The sequence below is a fragment of the Notothenia rossii genome, assembly GCF_949606895.1.
Source record: "Notothenia rossii genome assembly, chromosome: 1".
In the NCBI taxonomy this organism is placed as follows: domain Eukaryota; kingdom Metazoa; phylum Chordata; class Actinopteri; order Perciformes; family Nototheniidae; genus Notothenia; species Notothenia rossii.
This window is the reverse complement of record NC_136912.1, coordinates 88,931,870-88,947,372: the sequence shown is the minus strand read 5'-3', so window position 1 is coordinate 88,947,372 and position 15,503 is coordinate 88,931,870. Positions and strand designations below refer to the sequence as shown.

Genomic DNA, 15,503 nt, shown 5'->3' with positions numbered 1-15,503 from the left:
TTTTTGTTAACTTCATGGATAGGCTTGACTTAAATTTCCACTATCTTAGAATGGATCCAGAGGGCTTTCAGATAAACTTTGTGAACGTTTTAGAGCAAAATCAGATAAACATGATGGAATAAACTTTGCAAAGGACATGGCCAGCACTAAACTTACTGACCTCTGGTCCAATCTACTCAAAATGTGTTTTGTTAGTTTAATGAAACAAGGCTCCACTGGTTTTTTTAAGAGACAAAGTTTGACATTTTCGGTACTTATTTGTTTTCTGGCCTGGAATTAGATGCTATAAAAGTCTGTTACAGAGCAGACATTCAATCCTTCAAACACCAGCTATTCAGTATGCAAATATATCGCTTCTACACTTATTATCTTTCAGCACACATACTATCGGGCACTGGGATATAAATGTATTTTTCATCATTTTTAATAGTCCTCCAGTGCAGACCAATTTACAGTTATGAAAGAATATAACTCAAATATCAAACCTACATCACAAAAAGTTTCATATTAAACCAGTGAAGCTGCTCAAACCTTTAAACTTAGACGCTAATAATAAGACTTTTCTTTCCCTCGCCTGAACTTCTAGCCTTAACTTCTTTTTAAAAATATGATTTATCCTCCTGCACACCTCTCCACTGATCTACTTTCTTTTTTGTATTAGCAACCCTAATTTATCAGATTTTTCATTGACCTTTTCACATCAGCTCTCTGTAGATTTTCCTTTTTTTCTACGTCCAGAGTATCCAGGCTCATGTGGCCCTGCTGTCCAATACACATGGGTTCCCTCCCCAAGTCTATTTCTTAAGCCCTAGCTAGATAACTCACTATGTATCCCCTTGTTTTCTCTACTTGTCTCGGCCCCGGGGGGACTAGCGCGCACATCTGTGCATCCCCTTGTGTCACACTTCTTCTGGAACAGTGAACCTGTTCTCCTGTGCTCCTTGTCCTCCTTGTTTCCCCTCCTCTGCTGTGTATACCCAGAGGGTCTCACATCTGTCTGACCCCAGGACATGGGACATGGGATTCCTTAAGACTGAAAACAAACATGGCCTCCTACGTTCACGATGCACCAGATTTATTTTACTTTGCATGAGATGTTTTCTCTTGCATTCCTGCGTGGCTCCATTAAGCCTAATGAGACCACGTTAGTCCGCTCCAGCAGCAATAGACATTTTCAGCTGCCAAAACAAAAGCAAATAAATAATTGTTTGTTTTTTGTACTTGTCCTAGGATGTGTGGTGACGCTAAGACTTCCATGAAACATCTTGCTGCTGTTGTTTACAAGGGCAGCATTAAAACATTTTTGAGCTGCTGATTAAAGCTACTTTTCTATCCTTCTCCCCAAAGGTCTCATATTTGTATCATCCCTCTTTTGAGTTAGCTGCTGCTCCCGGTGCCTCCTTGACCTCTTGAGCTTCAGGAGTGCGAGTGCAGGACGTGCTCAGTAGGAAATCCGAGATCTTCTTTCATCCAGTTTTGAAAGGAAGGGCCTGGGGCTTCAGAGGTGGATGCACGCAGGAACTGACAACTGGAGGTGATTTTTACTCTGACAGTAAAGAGTGAATGATCCCAAACACGCAACTTCATAAGATTTCAGGAGCTGGTTTATGCCTGCAAAATGATTCCTTGAGTATGCTGAGCGCAGGAGGAGATGAGTAACTTCTCAGGGCCCAGGGGAGACTCTAGGAGGGCCAGTTAAACCTCAACTAAATCCCATTATTCCCATTTCTACAGTCCCATATATGCTGCCCGGGGCCAACTGGCAGGAGAGAATAGCTTTTCCTTTACTCCCAGGTCCTGCCTCATGCTGTTTTCCCTGCACGCTGCCAGCCAAAGCAATTTGTCCGGCAAGCACTTCGCCAGTGTGGCACAGTGGGCCACTGGGAGTTTTGCAGCTCACCTCACACATTCTCTCCCTCTCTTAATGCTTATTTCCCTCCATCACACGTCTCCTTATCCATTCATCAAACCCCCCCCTCCTTTCGCTTTCTCTTGGCTGGCAGTTATTTAAAAACCTGACCCAGTGGCAGTTTACCCAAGCAAGGGTGTGTGTGTTCAGCTGGTTCTCCTCGCTGGCATGCTGCAAATGCTGTTATCTGGGAACCATTGTGAGCATGTTTGTGCATGTGTGTGTGTTTATGTGTGTGAAGCATCCATCTGTCTCTGCAGGCGGTGGCTTTCTCTCGCAGCGTAGTCCTTCCAAACACACAGATAAGATGCAGCTGATGAAACCGTTTTAGATCTCAGAGCAGGGAGGGGATGCACGTGTTGTCCATTATTGACTTCCTCGTCCTTGAGTTTCTCATCCATCTTCCCCCTCTTGTTCGCCATCTCCCTCCTAATTCTCCTTTCTGTCTTCTCTCTTTTCTGATTTATATCCACTCGTTGCTCTCCTTTTCTCTCCTGTCCATTACCCACTGCTTTGAGACACTGCCCTGCAACTAGAATCTCAATATATACAAAAGCAATAAGAGATGGTATAATACTGGGATCTTTGACAATGATGACTATGCTGCTGGCTGCATTTAAGTGGGACACTGTATTGATTCCAGACTAGTCTCAAAGTGTTTCTATATGTTTTCTACAATGTCCTGCAGTGCTAGACACCGTAAGGGCTATTAAGTTTCCAGAAGTGAGATATCACAGAAAAAGTGTCCTGAATACTTTGTATAATTTGAGCCACTTATACTGCAATATGCTGTAGCAATACATCATTGTAAAGTGAACAAAATATGTTTATCCCATAGGCTACATATACTGTATATCCCTGGGCAACTTAGAGGATTCGACCACAAACATTTAGAGGCACAAACAACAATATAACACACTACAGGAAAGTGTTAACGGCTTATTTGATTGATTTGATTATTAGGATTACATTTTTCTTTCTAATGTTGATAATACAAAACTCAACACTAGAACATTATTGCCTCTCTATTCAGAAACTAATTTCCTCCATAATTCAGGATTTGAAGTTTGAGGTATGTGTGTCTCACATAAATATTTTGCTCACACTCCAGACTCAGCCTCAGTTTGCTGTGTGTGTGTGTGTGTGTGTGTGTGTGTGTGTGTGTGTGTGTGTGTGTGTGTGTGTGTGTGTGTGTGTGTGTGTGTGTGTGTGTGTGTGTGTTGTCTTTACCCACAGTCTTCAATAATCCCCAATTTACTGTGCAGCATCCTTCCTCTTCCTCTCTTCGCCTCTCACCCTTTTTCAATTTAATCTTGTCTTTCAACAAATCACCCTTTTGTCCTCAATGAAAGCTTTCCATGTGTCTTAAATTACTCTGTACCCCATGCTCCGGACCTCTGCTCCTCTTTCATCTCTCCTGAGGTCTGCCTGGCCTGTAGGAAGCCTTGCTCTTTCCGACTTCATCGCAGAGGGAACAGACTATGGTGGTCTGCTAAGTTTTCAAGGTAAGCAGTGTGAGTTCTGCTTCACATTGGGTGTCTAATGTATTCCCCTCTCCATGGGAAGTGTGTCAAGATGTGTTGCTACGTCTGTGTATTTCTTAACAAAACTCTCAGGGTGATTGAATCCCCTTTTGTCTTTTTCCTAGCGAGGACACAGATAGAAAATCCCTTCCACTTCAGTCTGGCCACACCAGCACTCTGAGCACGTACTTTAACCACACATGCAGTCAAATAAAGCTTCTCATTTGAAGGCAGACAGGTAAGGTATTGATCTGGATAAAAGATTCCTATCCAGGGTCTGCACTCCTGTCAGAGAACGTGGAAAGGTTGTGGAGCAGTAATGAACTGATAACCAATTCAAATAGATATCAAAAAGTAATGGTTCAAATAGTTAGCTTTGAGTAATTAAAAAACAAGAAGAACAACGGAGAAGAAGGGCTAAATTATAAACTGTAAATCCATTTTAAATAGTTAAAATAAAGTGTTAGAAAAAGTCATTTAAAAACACTTCAATTGGTTGAATAGAGAAAAAGTAATGGATGAATGGTTAAAATAGATAGTAAGTTGAAATAGTTATTATTATTATAGCTATTTGTGTTTGAATGTATTTAATTACCAGGGTCAATGCACAATAATCTCTTTCGATAACCTAATGAGATTATATTAATCTGTAGTCCCTGGGAAGGATATAGTTAGAAAATAAATAAAATAACCACATTAAAACAGTAAGTCTTAATAAGGAAAAGTTAAAATAAATACAGTAAAAGAAAAACTGTTAAATATAGTCTAACGCAAAAGTTAGAATAACCTTTGAAATACTTAGCTTAAAGTACGACTTCAATGAGTTATCTAAAAGTATGTAAAAGATCAAAAGTATATACAGCAGGGTTGATGGTAAAAAGTACAGGAAACCACCACTTGGACCCCCCCTTGAGTGCACATTTCTGAGAGGGAAGTGACATTATTTCGGTGTTTCTGGATAACAGGAGTTTATTTGCATGTTGTACCTGTTTGACGGTGTGGAGAACACCCCCAGGATGATGTCTCTGCCGTGCATCCTGATGATGGGGCTGGTGGAGTGGAGCAGGTTGAAGTAGAAGTGGGAATCCCCGGGGACGGAGCAGTTCAGACGGGCCTTCAGGAACGACGTCCACTGCTTCTCCAGGACGCGCTGAGACCCTCCCAGATCACGCTTGCACACCCGTGCCACGCGCGACACCATCACCTGTGAGTCATGAGGCACAGAGGAGAAGCACAGCTCATATATAAATCAAATCATACGCTTGGGGTGTAAGCTTTGTGTTTCATCTTCAAAAACACACATTTAAAAAGGTGTTTGGAACTTCAGAGCGATCTCTCCCGAGTCATTTGCTATTTGCAACTGTTTGTTTCGACACATCATTGTTTTATAATGCTAACATCTAATATCAATTATTCATAAAAAAGGCAGCGCATTTCAAAAATTGCTTCTTTGAACATCCTCACCCACACGCTGTTTAAGTATCCATTTATTCTGATCTCTGCACACATGTCAAAGACCTCGTGCAGGCACTTATCCCCAAATGAGAATTGTTAATTTTTAAGAGAAGATCCTGACGCTGATCTATATAATTTTTTATAATGATGCATCTCCAGCTCTGGTAAGGTTGGGCCATGTACAAAGCAATTCAATCGCTTTTTCTTAGGTCAATACAGACATGAAATGTTTACTCAGACCACTATTTGTTGGATTAGATATGCAGACGAATAAATACAAGGATGAAAGGTCAGTGCAGCTGTGGGAAAAGAGTTGATATTGACATTCAAATAATAGCAGCGGAGCGGTATTAGAGAAGCACTTAATTGTTTATGGCGTTGCATTTTAACCACACATTCCTCCACAGTCCTTTTAAAAGATGTTCTGAATGGACCGTGTGAATACTGAGAGTTCAGAAGGGCAGGAGGATATTTTTCTCATCAGAGTGACTCCTATACCTTCTCCAGGTAGTTGAACTCCATGGCTATCTCTCTGAAGAAGAAGTAGATGTGAGGTCCCCACTCCACGGCACTCACAAAATACGGCTCTGTATTGCGAGAGAGGGAAAACGAAAGGAAGGGAAATATCATGAAATATGGATGGTGCAAAGAGAAAAGCAAACAGCAAACAGTGTCTCCATTTGCAAATGCATCCTTCACTCCCACGAGGTACCATTAGGGCAGTGAGAAAGAGGCACAGGCCATGCTTAATTTAATTACATGGTGAAAGGGGATTTCACACCAAACAATAAGCGTATTATGACTCCCTGATGCTTCTCAGAACTCGGTTTCACGCTATGCAATTTGGTGCTTTTACACCCGGGACTAGCTATAACCTGTGTGTCCGATTCGTTTTTACTGTCTCATGGTTATAGTTGGGTTCGACTGTGATGTGGATTTTCTGTCGAGCAGCGGTCCGTCTGACAGCTTCCCTGTCCGATGAGCTGAACGTGGAGTTGTCAGGCTGCTGACTCAGTGCTTCTACTGACACCAGTATCGATCCTGCATGCAGCTAAGTGATGTGGACACACACTCAAAACTCCAGCCTCTGGTGCACACACACACATCTGCAGGTACCTCTGAACCACTTGGAGTCATGCTTGACGGTGCGCAGCGCGAGACTGTCCCCAAGGCTCCGGTAGATCACCGCATCGATGGCCAGGAAGTCTGTCACTGTGGCTGTAAACAGATTTCCCTCTGACACACACACACACACACACACACACACACACACACACACACACACACACACACACACACACACACACACACACACACACACACACACACACACACACACACACACACACACACACACACACACACACACACACACACACACACACACACACACACACACACACACACACACACACACACACACACACACACACCAGTTAGTTGGACAGCCTGCCAAAGAAACAGCCTGAGATATCATCAGCGTTTTATTAAAGTCCTGCATCACAAACATGCCCTGTCAATAATATAATTGCAGTGCCATAATTGCAACAGCACTCCTACGCTAATCATCTTTTCTTTTTTTTATGTCTAGTTAATATCAGATGATGGCGTTAAAGCTGAACAGTTGTGGCTCACGACAGTTTTAGCTGCCAAACACGGTTGATTTTATTAAAGCGGAGTGTTTTCAATCAGATGAAGTAAACAAAGCAGATGAATAAAACCGAAAAATCACAATTGCTCCCTTTTGTAGAGCCCGCAGCATCAAGCATATTCAATGTCATTACTTAGTTCTGTGATACGAATTCAGGTGAAAATTAAAGGATGAAACTAGAAAGGTGCGTCTTACCTGCAAACTGAGCGACATTAGCGTGTTTTGGGTCATAGGGGCATCTCGCCATACCACTGACTGGGTCTCCTACCATCTCCAGAGTGTCTCCCTGTCACACACACACACACACACACACACACACACACACACACACACACACACACACACACACACACACACACACACACACACACACACACACACACACACACACACACACACACACACACACACACACACACACACACACACACACACACACACACACACACACACACACACACACACACACACACACACACACACACACACACAGATTAATAAGCAAACTCCAAACAATTTCAATGCATCTACAGCAGCATTATGAAAACAAGCCACAAAGAGAATGACAATTAGGGAGTGTTACGGTAAGTGCAAACTAATAACTCACTGGTGCCAATTAGGCAGAGCCGCAACAACAAGAGAGTCACATTCTCATGCATAAATAACACACACACACACACACACACACACACACACACACACACACACACACACACACACACACACACACACACACACACACACACACACACACACACACACACACACACACACACACACACACACACACACACACACACACACACACACACACACACACACACACACACACACACACACACACACACACACATAATATCATGATGCAAAATCTCTCTTCTGCATCTCTCTCTCTCTCTCTCTATTACACATAGAGGCTAACAAACACATATACACACACACACAACACACACACACACTTAGATGGTAGCCAAGAGCAGCGGATTTCAGCAGCACAGTCTAATTCTCATTCACGGCTGAAAAGGAAATTATTTATGTGTCATTTCATTAAAAACATCTATAAATAACACAGCAGCTAGCGGTGCTAACTGGTCTCCAGAGACACGGCAGCCTATCATGCAGAGACAGGTGTGTTATTCACTGTTGTAGAATGTCATTAGTGGCTGACAGATAACAGGCCAGGTACGTCTCGGTGTTTCAGAATGTTTGAAATGTGAGAGACTGAAAATAACACTTTATCTGAAAAAGCCTTTCATAGTGAAAGGAATTTTTTATTTGTTCTGCAGAACGATGTGAAATAAGTCGACGATTAACATTAATGTCTGGTTTTTCTTTCAAAAGTTTGAAATGGTTGCTGTAATGGAGCAGAGCGGGCTGTAGGCTCAGGGAATGGACAAAAATATGTTTTCAGCTAACCCATAATCATCCGTTATGTAAGGCTTATTAATATGAATGCATAGAAATCCATGTTTTTCCTCAGAGATAAGATGTTCACTAGTTGTTACTAATAACTTGTATACAGTTTTAGGATGACTGTAGAAGTTAGATGATCACTAATGAATGTATACTAATATATCCCTGATAGCAATCAGGAGATATATATTGTGAGCCGGGTTGGACTTAAAAAATGTAATCTGTTACAATGACTAGTTACCTGTTAAATAGGTATACAGTATACAAGTAATGCAACCTGATTACTTCCTGTTACTTAAGTCAATATCAAATGCAATGCAAATAAATACAATACCAATAAAAGTGCACATCTACAGTAAATAAGGCAAAAATAAAATATAAGCAAACAGAAAATGCTCCGCTTTACTTTAATACGTACAGCTATATAAATGCACACTTTTAAATGAATATATGGATTCTATGTTTTAAACTTAATTGTAACATTGTATTCCTGTTAGTAGTCCCTATTGTAACAGTTATCTGATCACCTTTTTTTATGTAACTGTCAGGGAATACAGTTACCTTTTTTTGTATCCTGATTACATGTAATCCAGGCTTGATAGGGAGTGAAATACCGAGTTATACTAGATTTGAACTGGTCAAAGATAAGCACAATTTATAATATACTCGTGTAGGTATAAAGAGCCTGTATTAAATATTGCCTTTTCATAAGAAATACATTGGAAATGGTGGAAATGGAGTGATTTAATTTGACATTTTCTTTATTTAACTTGGACAGAGTTGAGGGAATATTCAGAGGACACTGTGGCTAATGGATTCAGGTCAGTCGACTCCTACAGTCAATGCTTGAACCCTGGAGTCTCTAAACTTCTGCTTCCAGCTGGGAAATAGCTCTGCTTTCTTAACCACCAGCAAAAGAAATCAAAGCGGGTGAACACATCATGTATCCACCCTCCTCCGCCCGCTCCACTCTTGTGTTTTTCTTGATTATCCGTCTCTGACTCTCAACGATAACAAGCCTGGCAGACCGCAAAGTTTAACCGCCGAGAAAGAACTGTTGTATCTCAGGAAAAACATGGCGCTGGAACTGCCAGACAGGGATAAGTAAGTCCTGGGGAGGAAGGCAACAAAATGCTGAACAATCACCTTTAATCAAGCTGTACATTTTCACCTGAACAGACTCACTGATTGAGTTTGGGAAGCGAGGCCTCTGTTTAGGCAGAACAGACGTAAAAGCAATTATTGTGAAGTTTTCTTGCAGTTAACTCACAGTGTAGTTGGCACAGAGGGGGTTGAAGGCGTTGGTCCCGCACACAAACAGTCCCCCCGGTCTGCGGAGCAGCACCTTCATGAAGTTACGGCATTCATCCTGCAGAAACAAAACAGACACAAAGAGAGGGAGAGCTTAATATGCAGGAGGGGTGAAAGTGAAGGGAAGAAAGGCAAAATGATGGAGAGAATAGAGGAAAAATTGAGTTTATTTTTCAGAGACTGATTATCCGAAACCGCTCTGTGAAATGAAGCTTTTCAGTCGCCTGATGTGTTGAATTATCACACCATTAACGCTGTCAATCACATTGATATAGTCTGAGTATAGCCTGCAGAGACTTTAACTGTCTACCCCTCTTCACACATGCAAACACACACACACACACACACACACACACACACACACACACACACACACACACACACACACACACACACACACACACACACACACACACACACACACACACACACACACACACACACACACACACACACACACACACACAGAGCCGCTGTTGATTGACAGGCGGTAATCCAAAACCAACCTCGGGATTTTAAAACAAGAAACAGATTTAAAGCTAATTTTCACACCGTGAGGCGTCAAACTAGACGAAGCCCACCTAATGACTAAATAAACCCGAGTCACAGTTTAATTCTTCCGTGCCTTTTCTTTGAAATGAGAAGTCTTGTAAGCACCACAGGGCTTAATGGCTGCTTTAGCCCAACAGTGCTGAAAAGTAATAAATGTTGTGTAGTGGAACTGAGAAAAATGACTTTCAAGTGAATCTGCTGTCTCGACAAAAGGAGCGAATAGTGAGTCGGTGTGTTAGCAGGAATAATTAAACAGTAACCTCTGATATGCACTGCTGTGAGGATCAAGCAATACTGCAAACACAGCACCTCTTATTTTATCATTTCAACCATGAAGCCATTACTTGTATCCATCCATTTACACTGCTTACTGTATACTGTATATTAGCCTAACTTTAAAAAAAAAAAACGTTATTACATGACTTTTGACTAATTACTTTACTATTTGAAATCCACAAAAGTGCACATGTCTTTCTTTTTGATGAAGTTAAGATGTACATATCTTTATTTAAAAAAATGTTTTTAATATAATATTACATTGTTATGTTTCTTGTTTCGTATTTTAATCACATTTTCTCTTAATATGTTCATTTATTATACTAGAGCTAATTCATTTTAAGGAAAAAACATACTTAATAATAAACCAAATTCTGATTCTGATAGCTAACGCACTCTCAATTACAACATGTTAGCGTTTACATATACTAAAATAGCACTAATAAAGAGAAGAAAGGTTGTGAAAATATTCATTATTTGTATATAAAAACTTTGACATGAGCTGTCAGCCGTCTGATTAAAGAGTTATTTCCTCTCAGGTTGTTTGATTTGTTGGATTGTAGAGCATAAAGGGTTGTATTTCACAAGAAAAACAGGTAAATGGGATAGAAAAGTTATCGTATGTACAGTTAAGTTAAGGAAAACGTTTTTTGTTCCTGCTTTCACCATCTTGTGACCCCCTCAGATTTATTTTAGGACTGCTTGGGAGGCCCCGATCCCGGGTCGGGAAGCTCTGTCTCAGGGGCTTCGGGTACAAAAACTAACATGAGGGTGAGAAAACAAAGAATCCATCAACAGTGAATCTGTGCCGGAATTTACATGACCTTTGACTTTATAAAGACAAAAAGTGCCGACAGCTGATTGCCTTCGCAGGGTGGAATCTGCTGCCTGTGTGTGTGTGTGTGTGTGTGTGTGTGTGTGTGTGTGTGTGTGTGTGTGTGTGTGTGTGTGTGTGTGTGTGTGTGTGTGTGTGTGTGTGTGTGTGTGTGTGTGTGTGTGTGTGTGTGTGTGTGTGTAGCGTGAGTGGTGATGTAGAGTACTGTAGATCACTGGCGGACAGCAGCCAGCACCCCCCTCCCCAAACTACTAGTGTCCCAGTCAGTATGGCACCAGCTTTACACACTCACACCAGATGGGGTCCACTTCAAGACCACCACCCGCACTGATCTCATCGGAAAGAGAAGTTGAGCCGCAGCAGAAGCGGTGGTGGTGATAGCGGGAATGTGAAATGACAGCCCGTATGTGAATGTGTGTGTGTGTGTGTGTGTGTGTGTGTGTGTATATGTGTGTGTGTGTGTGTGTGTTTGTGTGTGTGTGTTTGTGGGGAAGAGATCAGAGGGAAAGCGCTGATATGAGAGCCGAGTGAGTGTTATTCCAGATGCTCCACCCAACACCCTCCTACCTCTACACCTTCCCACTTCACTCCCTGCTGGGTTCTCGTTTTCCAACAGTACAGAAACAGGAAAGGAGGAAGTGTTCCATGTGTGAGTGTGTGTGTGTGTGTGTGTGTGTGTGTGTGTGTGTGTGTGTGTGTGTGTGTGTGTGTGTGTGTGTGTGTGTGTGTGTGTGTGTGTGTGTGTGAGTTGGGTTGCAGAGTCAAGTGTGAGGTGTATATTTCTAATGGCGCAGCACTGTGTGACAAATTGCGGCGTGACAGTACATGTGTGTCACTCCCACACGTTCAGCATGTGTTCGTGTGTGCCTGGTGCATATATCTGTGTGAGCGAGCATGTGTGTGTGTGTGTGTGTGTGTGTGTGTGTGTGTGTGTGTGTGTGTGTGTGTGTGTGTGTGTGTGTGTGTGTGTGTATCTCAGCACAGATGCAGGCTCATGTGTGAGAATCACTTGCATGCTGTTTGTCGGGGGGGTTGCAGTCTGTCGGGCTGGTCAGAGCTGTAATCACAAAGCGCGATGAAGCACTCTTAATAACAACCCAGAGAAACTGCCAGGCTCTGAGAGAGAGAGGGGAGGACACACTCAGAAGAGCCAAGTCGCTGCTCAATGTGCATTTGGCGGCGCTTACACACTGAAAATGACACATTTCATGACTACAGAATACAAAAACAAGGGTTATATCCTTCATAACAGTTCAACTACTGAGTCTGGGTTGCCATTTGCACTTCAACACCAACAGAATCCGTCCCCTGCTGCATACGTGCTTTTCATTAAACCATATTCATCCATTCCAGGAAGCAATCTGGCACTTCCAAGTATAGGCCTTTCTTTATTCAGAACGCAATTCAGTGCGTCAAATTTTACTTTGGTTTCCACGTAAAAAAAAAAAACCAATTACAAAGGATCTGAATCAGGTGATTAGATATAAATCTAAACGTTGTACGTCCTGGTGACTCCTTCTCCCTCTGCCTCCTACACTCCCTCGCTCCCTGGGAAGAATCCAGACAAAACGCCACCTGTGCTGGCTGGCAAGCACTCCCAAGACCCAGACGACTGCAGCCCTCCCCCTCCTCCTCTTCCTCCTCTTCCTCCTCTTCCTCCTCCTCCTCCTCCTCCTCCTCCTCCTCCTCCTCTTACTGACAGCGGCAGAGCTGCCTGGGCTCTGAAAAATTAATCTGCAGCTCAGATGAATTACACAGGAGAACGCGTCTGAGTGCAAATATGGACGTAGTTGTGAAAGGAGGGGAGATTTAAAGAAGGAGTGTGAAAAGATAGCAGGAGCTGGTAAGTGTGTGTGTGCAAGTTTACATATGTATATCCGCATTTAAATAAACTAAGCCTACTACGCAGCAGCTTTTTAATCCATCTATTGATCTTAGAAAGATGCAGATGTTGGACGAGTAAGTGCATTTATCACTTCTCGGCACAGGCACAGACATTTTCCATTGACACATGGAAAGCATGCATATCCAAAATCAATCATAGACATATACATGCAAGTTATCCAACACACACGCAGTCGGGGGTTCGGCAACAAGTTCCCTGTTGCTACAACACATCTGCTCAAAACAACCTGCAGCAGTCAGACACCATTAAAGCTGAGGAGCATCCACATTCTGCATCTGCTTTCTATCTGCTGTCCGGATCTCCACCTTTACTCTTAGACGATAAACAAACTTTCATGTGCCCTTAGCTAGGGTTCATGTTTGTTCTAATGATGAAGCTTTATCCCAAAAACCAAATGGGTTTTCACCTCGGGCTACAATCAGCATCGCCGCGTGGGTCTGAGCAAAATACAAAACAGGTGCATACGTCGTAAAATCGTCCTCTCATTTTCCTGCGATAGGAGCAACCACAGCATGTTTCACACTCATAAAATATAATAAGTTATGATGACTTGTTTTAGCAATGTTCGTACAATAGCAGCCATCTAAGGCAGTACATCAGGGGGTCGTATTTAGAAAGCTGCTCCTCTAAATCTCCAAAGTTTCCATTACATGCCTGGCTGGTCCCCTGATGTTAGCGACCAGGGAGAGGAGAGCATTGCTCTGCCAAGAAGCTACCACTGAGCCAGAACACTCCCACACACATGTACTGTCTACACACAATACACACTCGCAAAGGTTTGGAGAGGCTCGTCTTCGCTCATTAACAACAGGTTTGTCATTCCCAGAAAAAATCCCTGACATACAATTTTGTCTGAAAACAGCGATTGTTTGTGACAGGAGGAGAGAGAGTGTGTATGTTTGTGCACTGGTGGGTGGAGGATAAATCAGAGGCCGTACCAAATTAACAGCAATGTGCTGTTCTGAGTGCTGCGGTCTTACTCAGCATGTTAAAGCTAATCCGCGTCTCTCTGCAACCCTTCTTCTCAGTTTGACGGTAATTCGGACTGAACACACCACAGGCCACAAACAAACATCCGACACCAGAGAGAGGGGATGGAGCGAGGGGAGGGAAAAGTGATATTATAGAGATAGGGGGACAAAATCAAGAGGGGAGAGTGAGGTGAAGAGAGACAGAAAGAGAAAAGCAGAGTTTTTCCAGTCCAGTCAGCCATGTGGCAGCCTCAGCGGAGGAGCCGACCTGCAGCAAGACCTGCAGATTGTGAGGTCAGCTGAGCTCCACTCCCCCGTGGAAACACACACACGCACACGCACTCACACACTCGCCGGCCACAACACTTAACCTGAGTCACCCTTGGAAAGCTCTCTGTCTGATAACCTGTTGAGAAAGCGGTGGCGAATGATCAGATTAATACATTTACATATATTTAAAAGAATATGTTGGAAGAGAGGAAGGCTCAGCATAAATTGGTCTAATGCAAGTATTTTATGCCAAAGCCAGTAATTCACTAAACCGTCATCAGGGCAATTTGGAAAAACGATATTTGCACACGGGAAATTCTTGGCTGTAGATCCCTGGGTCAAAATAAAATTGAAGAGGAAATAAGTATCACAAGTTTCTTTAGGGAAATGAATTCTGCACACACATCTGGAACGCAATAAATGCCGATATAAAAGCCAAGGAATGGAAAACTCTGGTTCATGTCAACATTGTTGCATTAGAACTGAGTGTACAGACGCTTTTTTTATCCATAGTTGATGATTTTGGCGTTCTTGCATCGGATCGTTGTGTTGTGGAATAGATTCAAATGTTTTCTGGGGAATATAAAAATGTCTGCCGTTATTTAAAGATACATTAAGTTTGAAATGGAATGTCCCAAGTGTGGGGAGGTATAATAAGCACAAAGATTTAATGAGAGACATCACACTCAAGAATCTTAAGGCAGAGCAACATGGTACACTATGGTGAGATTTAAAAAAAGGACCACAACTCAAAGGAAAGGGACTCCACATGTGGTATTTTAAATTGATTAATTTTGGAGCTGAAAAAGGGTTGTGAAACTGATCTTCTGCCCGTCTGACCCAGAAAAGGCCTTTGCTTTGGACGATTGAGAACCCCGAGCTCCTCAGAGAGCACGATCAACGCAATATTGATCAAACAATCTGGCTAAGTGCTGCTTATAGCGATGCCCAACCGCTCTTTAAAAGCGCTCTATATGGAATTGCCTTTGTTTGCATGCACATGCCACGCTGCCATGGCCTGATGTGTTGGCACTGAGCCACTTAGGGGGTAGGTCTCACCCTTTGTCTATCTCTTTCTACTGCTTTCATAAGGAGAGAAAGAGAAAGTGGAAAATGGGGGAGACAATGACAGAGAACAACATGCAAAGGGCAATTACAAGAGGGATAAAGAGAGATAAAGACACAAAGGCAAATATGAGGAATATGCAGAGTGAGTGACAGCGAGGCAGACTGTTGCTTTCATCAACAATCGTTTGGTCAACACAGGCGAAGGGAGAAGCAGGGGGGGGGGGGGAATCTGGATATTGAATATTCAGCCTAATTAAGGAGAATACTATGTCCTTTGTGATCAACCAGGCAGAAACATTTAATTACAAAACCAATTATGAGGTGGTGAATGTATCACATCTGACACAACCGTCCCCCAAGCAG

The 15,503-nt window shown here is 42.6% G+C and overlaps 1 protein-coding gene across 3 annotated transcripts in view; it reads right to left on the bottom strand.

The window, feature by feature from the left end:
* Positions 1–15,503, bottom strand: part of sema6bb (sema domain, transmembrane domain (TM), and cytoplasmic domain, (semaphorin) 6Bb) — a 156,940-nt gene that overhangs the window by 63,711 nt on the left and 77,726 nt on the right. For all 3 annotated transcript variants that reach the window (XM_079640739.1, XM_079640741.1, XM_079640740.1), the window contains exons 6-10: positions 9,222–9,320; positions 6,734–6,824; positions 6,004–6,123; positions 5,386–5,474; positions 4,419–4,636 (exon numbers count right to left, since the gene is read on the bottom strand). In XM_079640739.1, the coding sequence (XP_079496865.1) occupies positions 4,419–4,636; positions 5,386–5,474; positions 6,004–6,123; positions 6,734–6,824; positions 9,222–9,320 (617 nt within the window). The remainder of the gene's footprint in view (positions 1–4,418; positions 4,637–5,385; positions 5,475–6,003; positions 6,124–6,733; positions 6,825–9,221; positions 9,321–15,503) is intronic.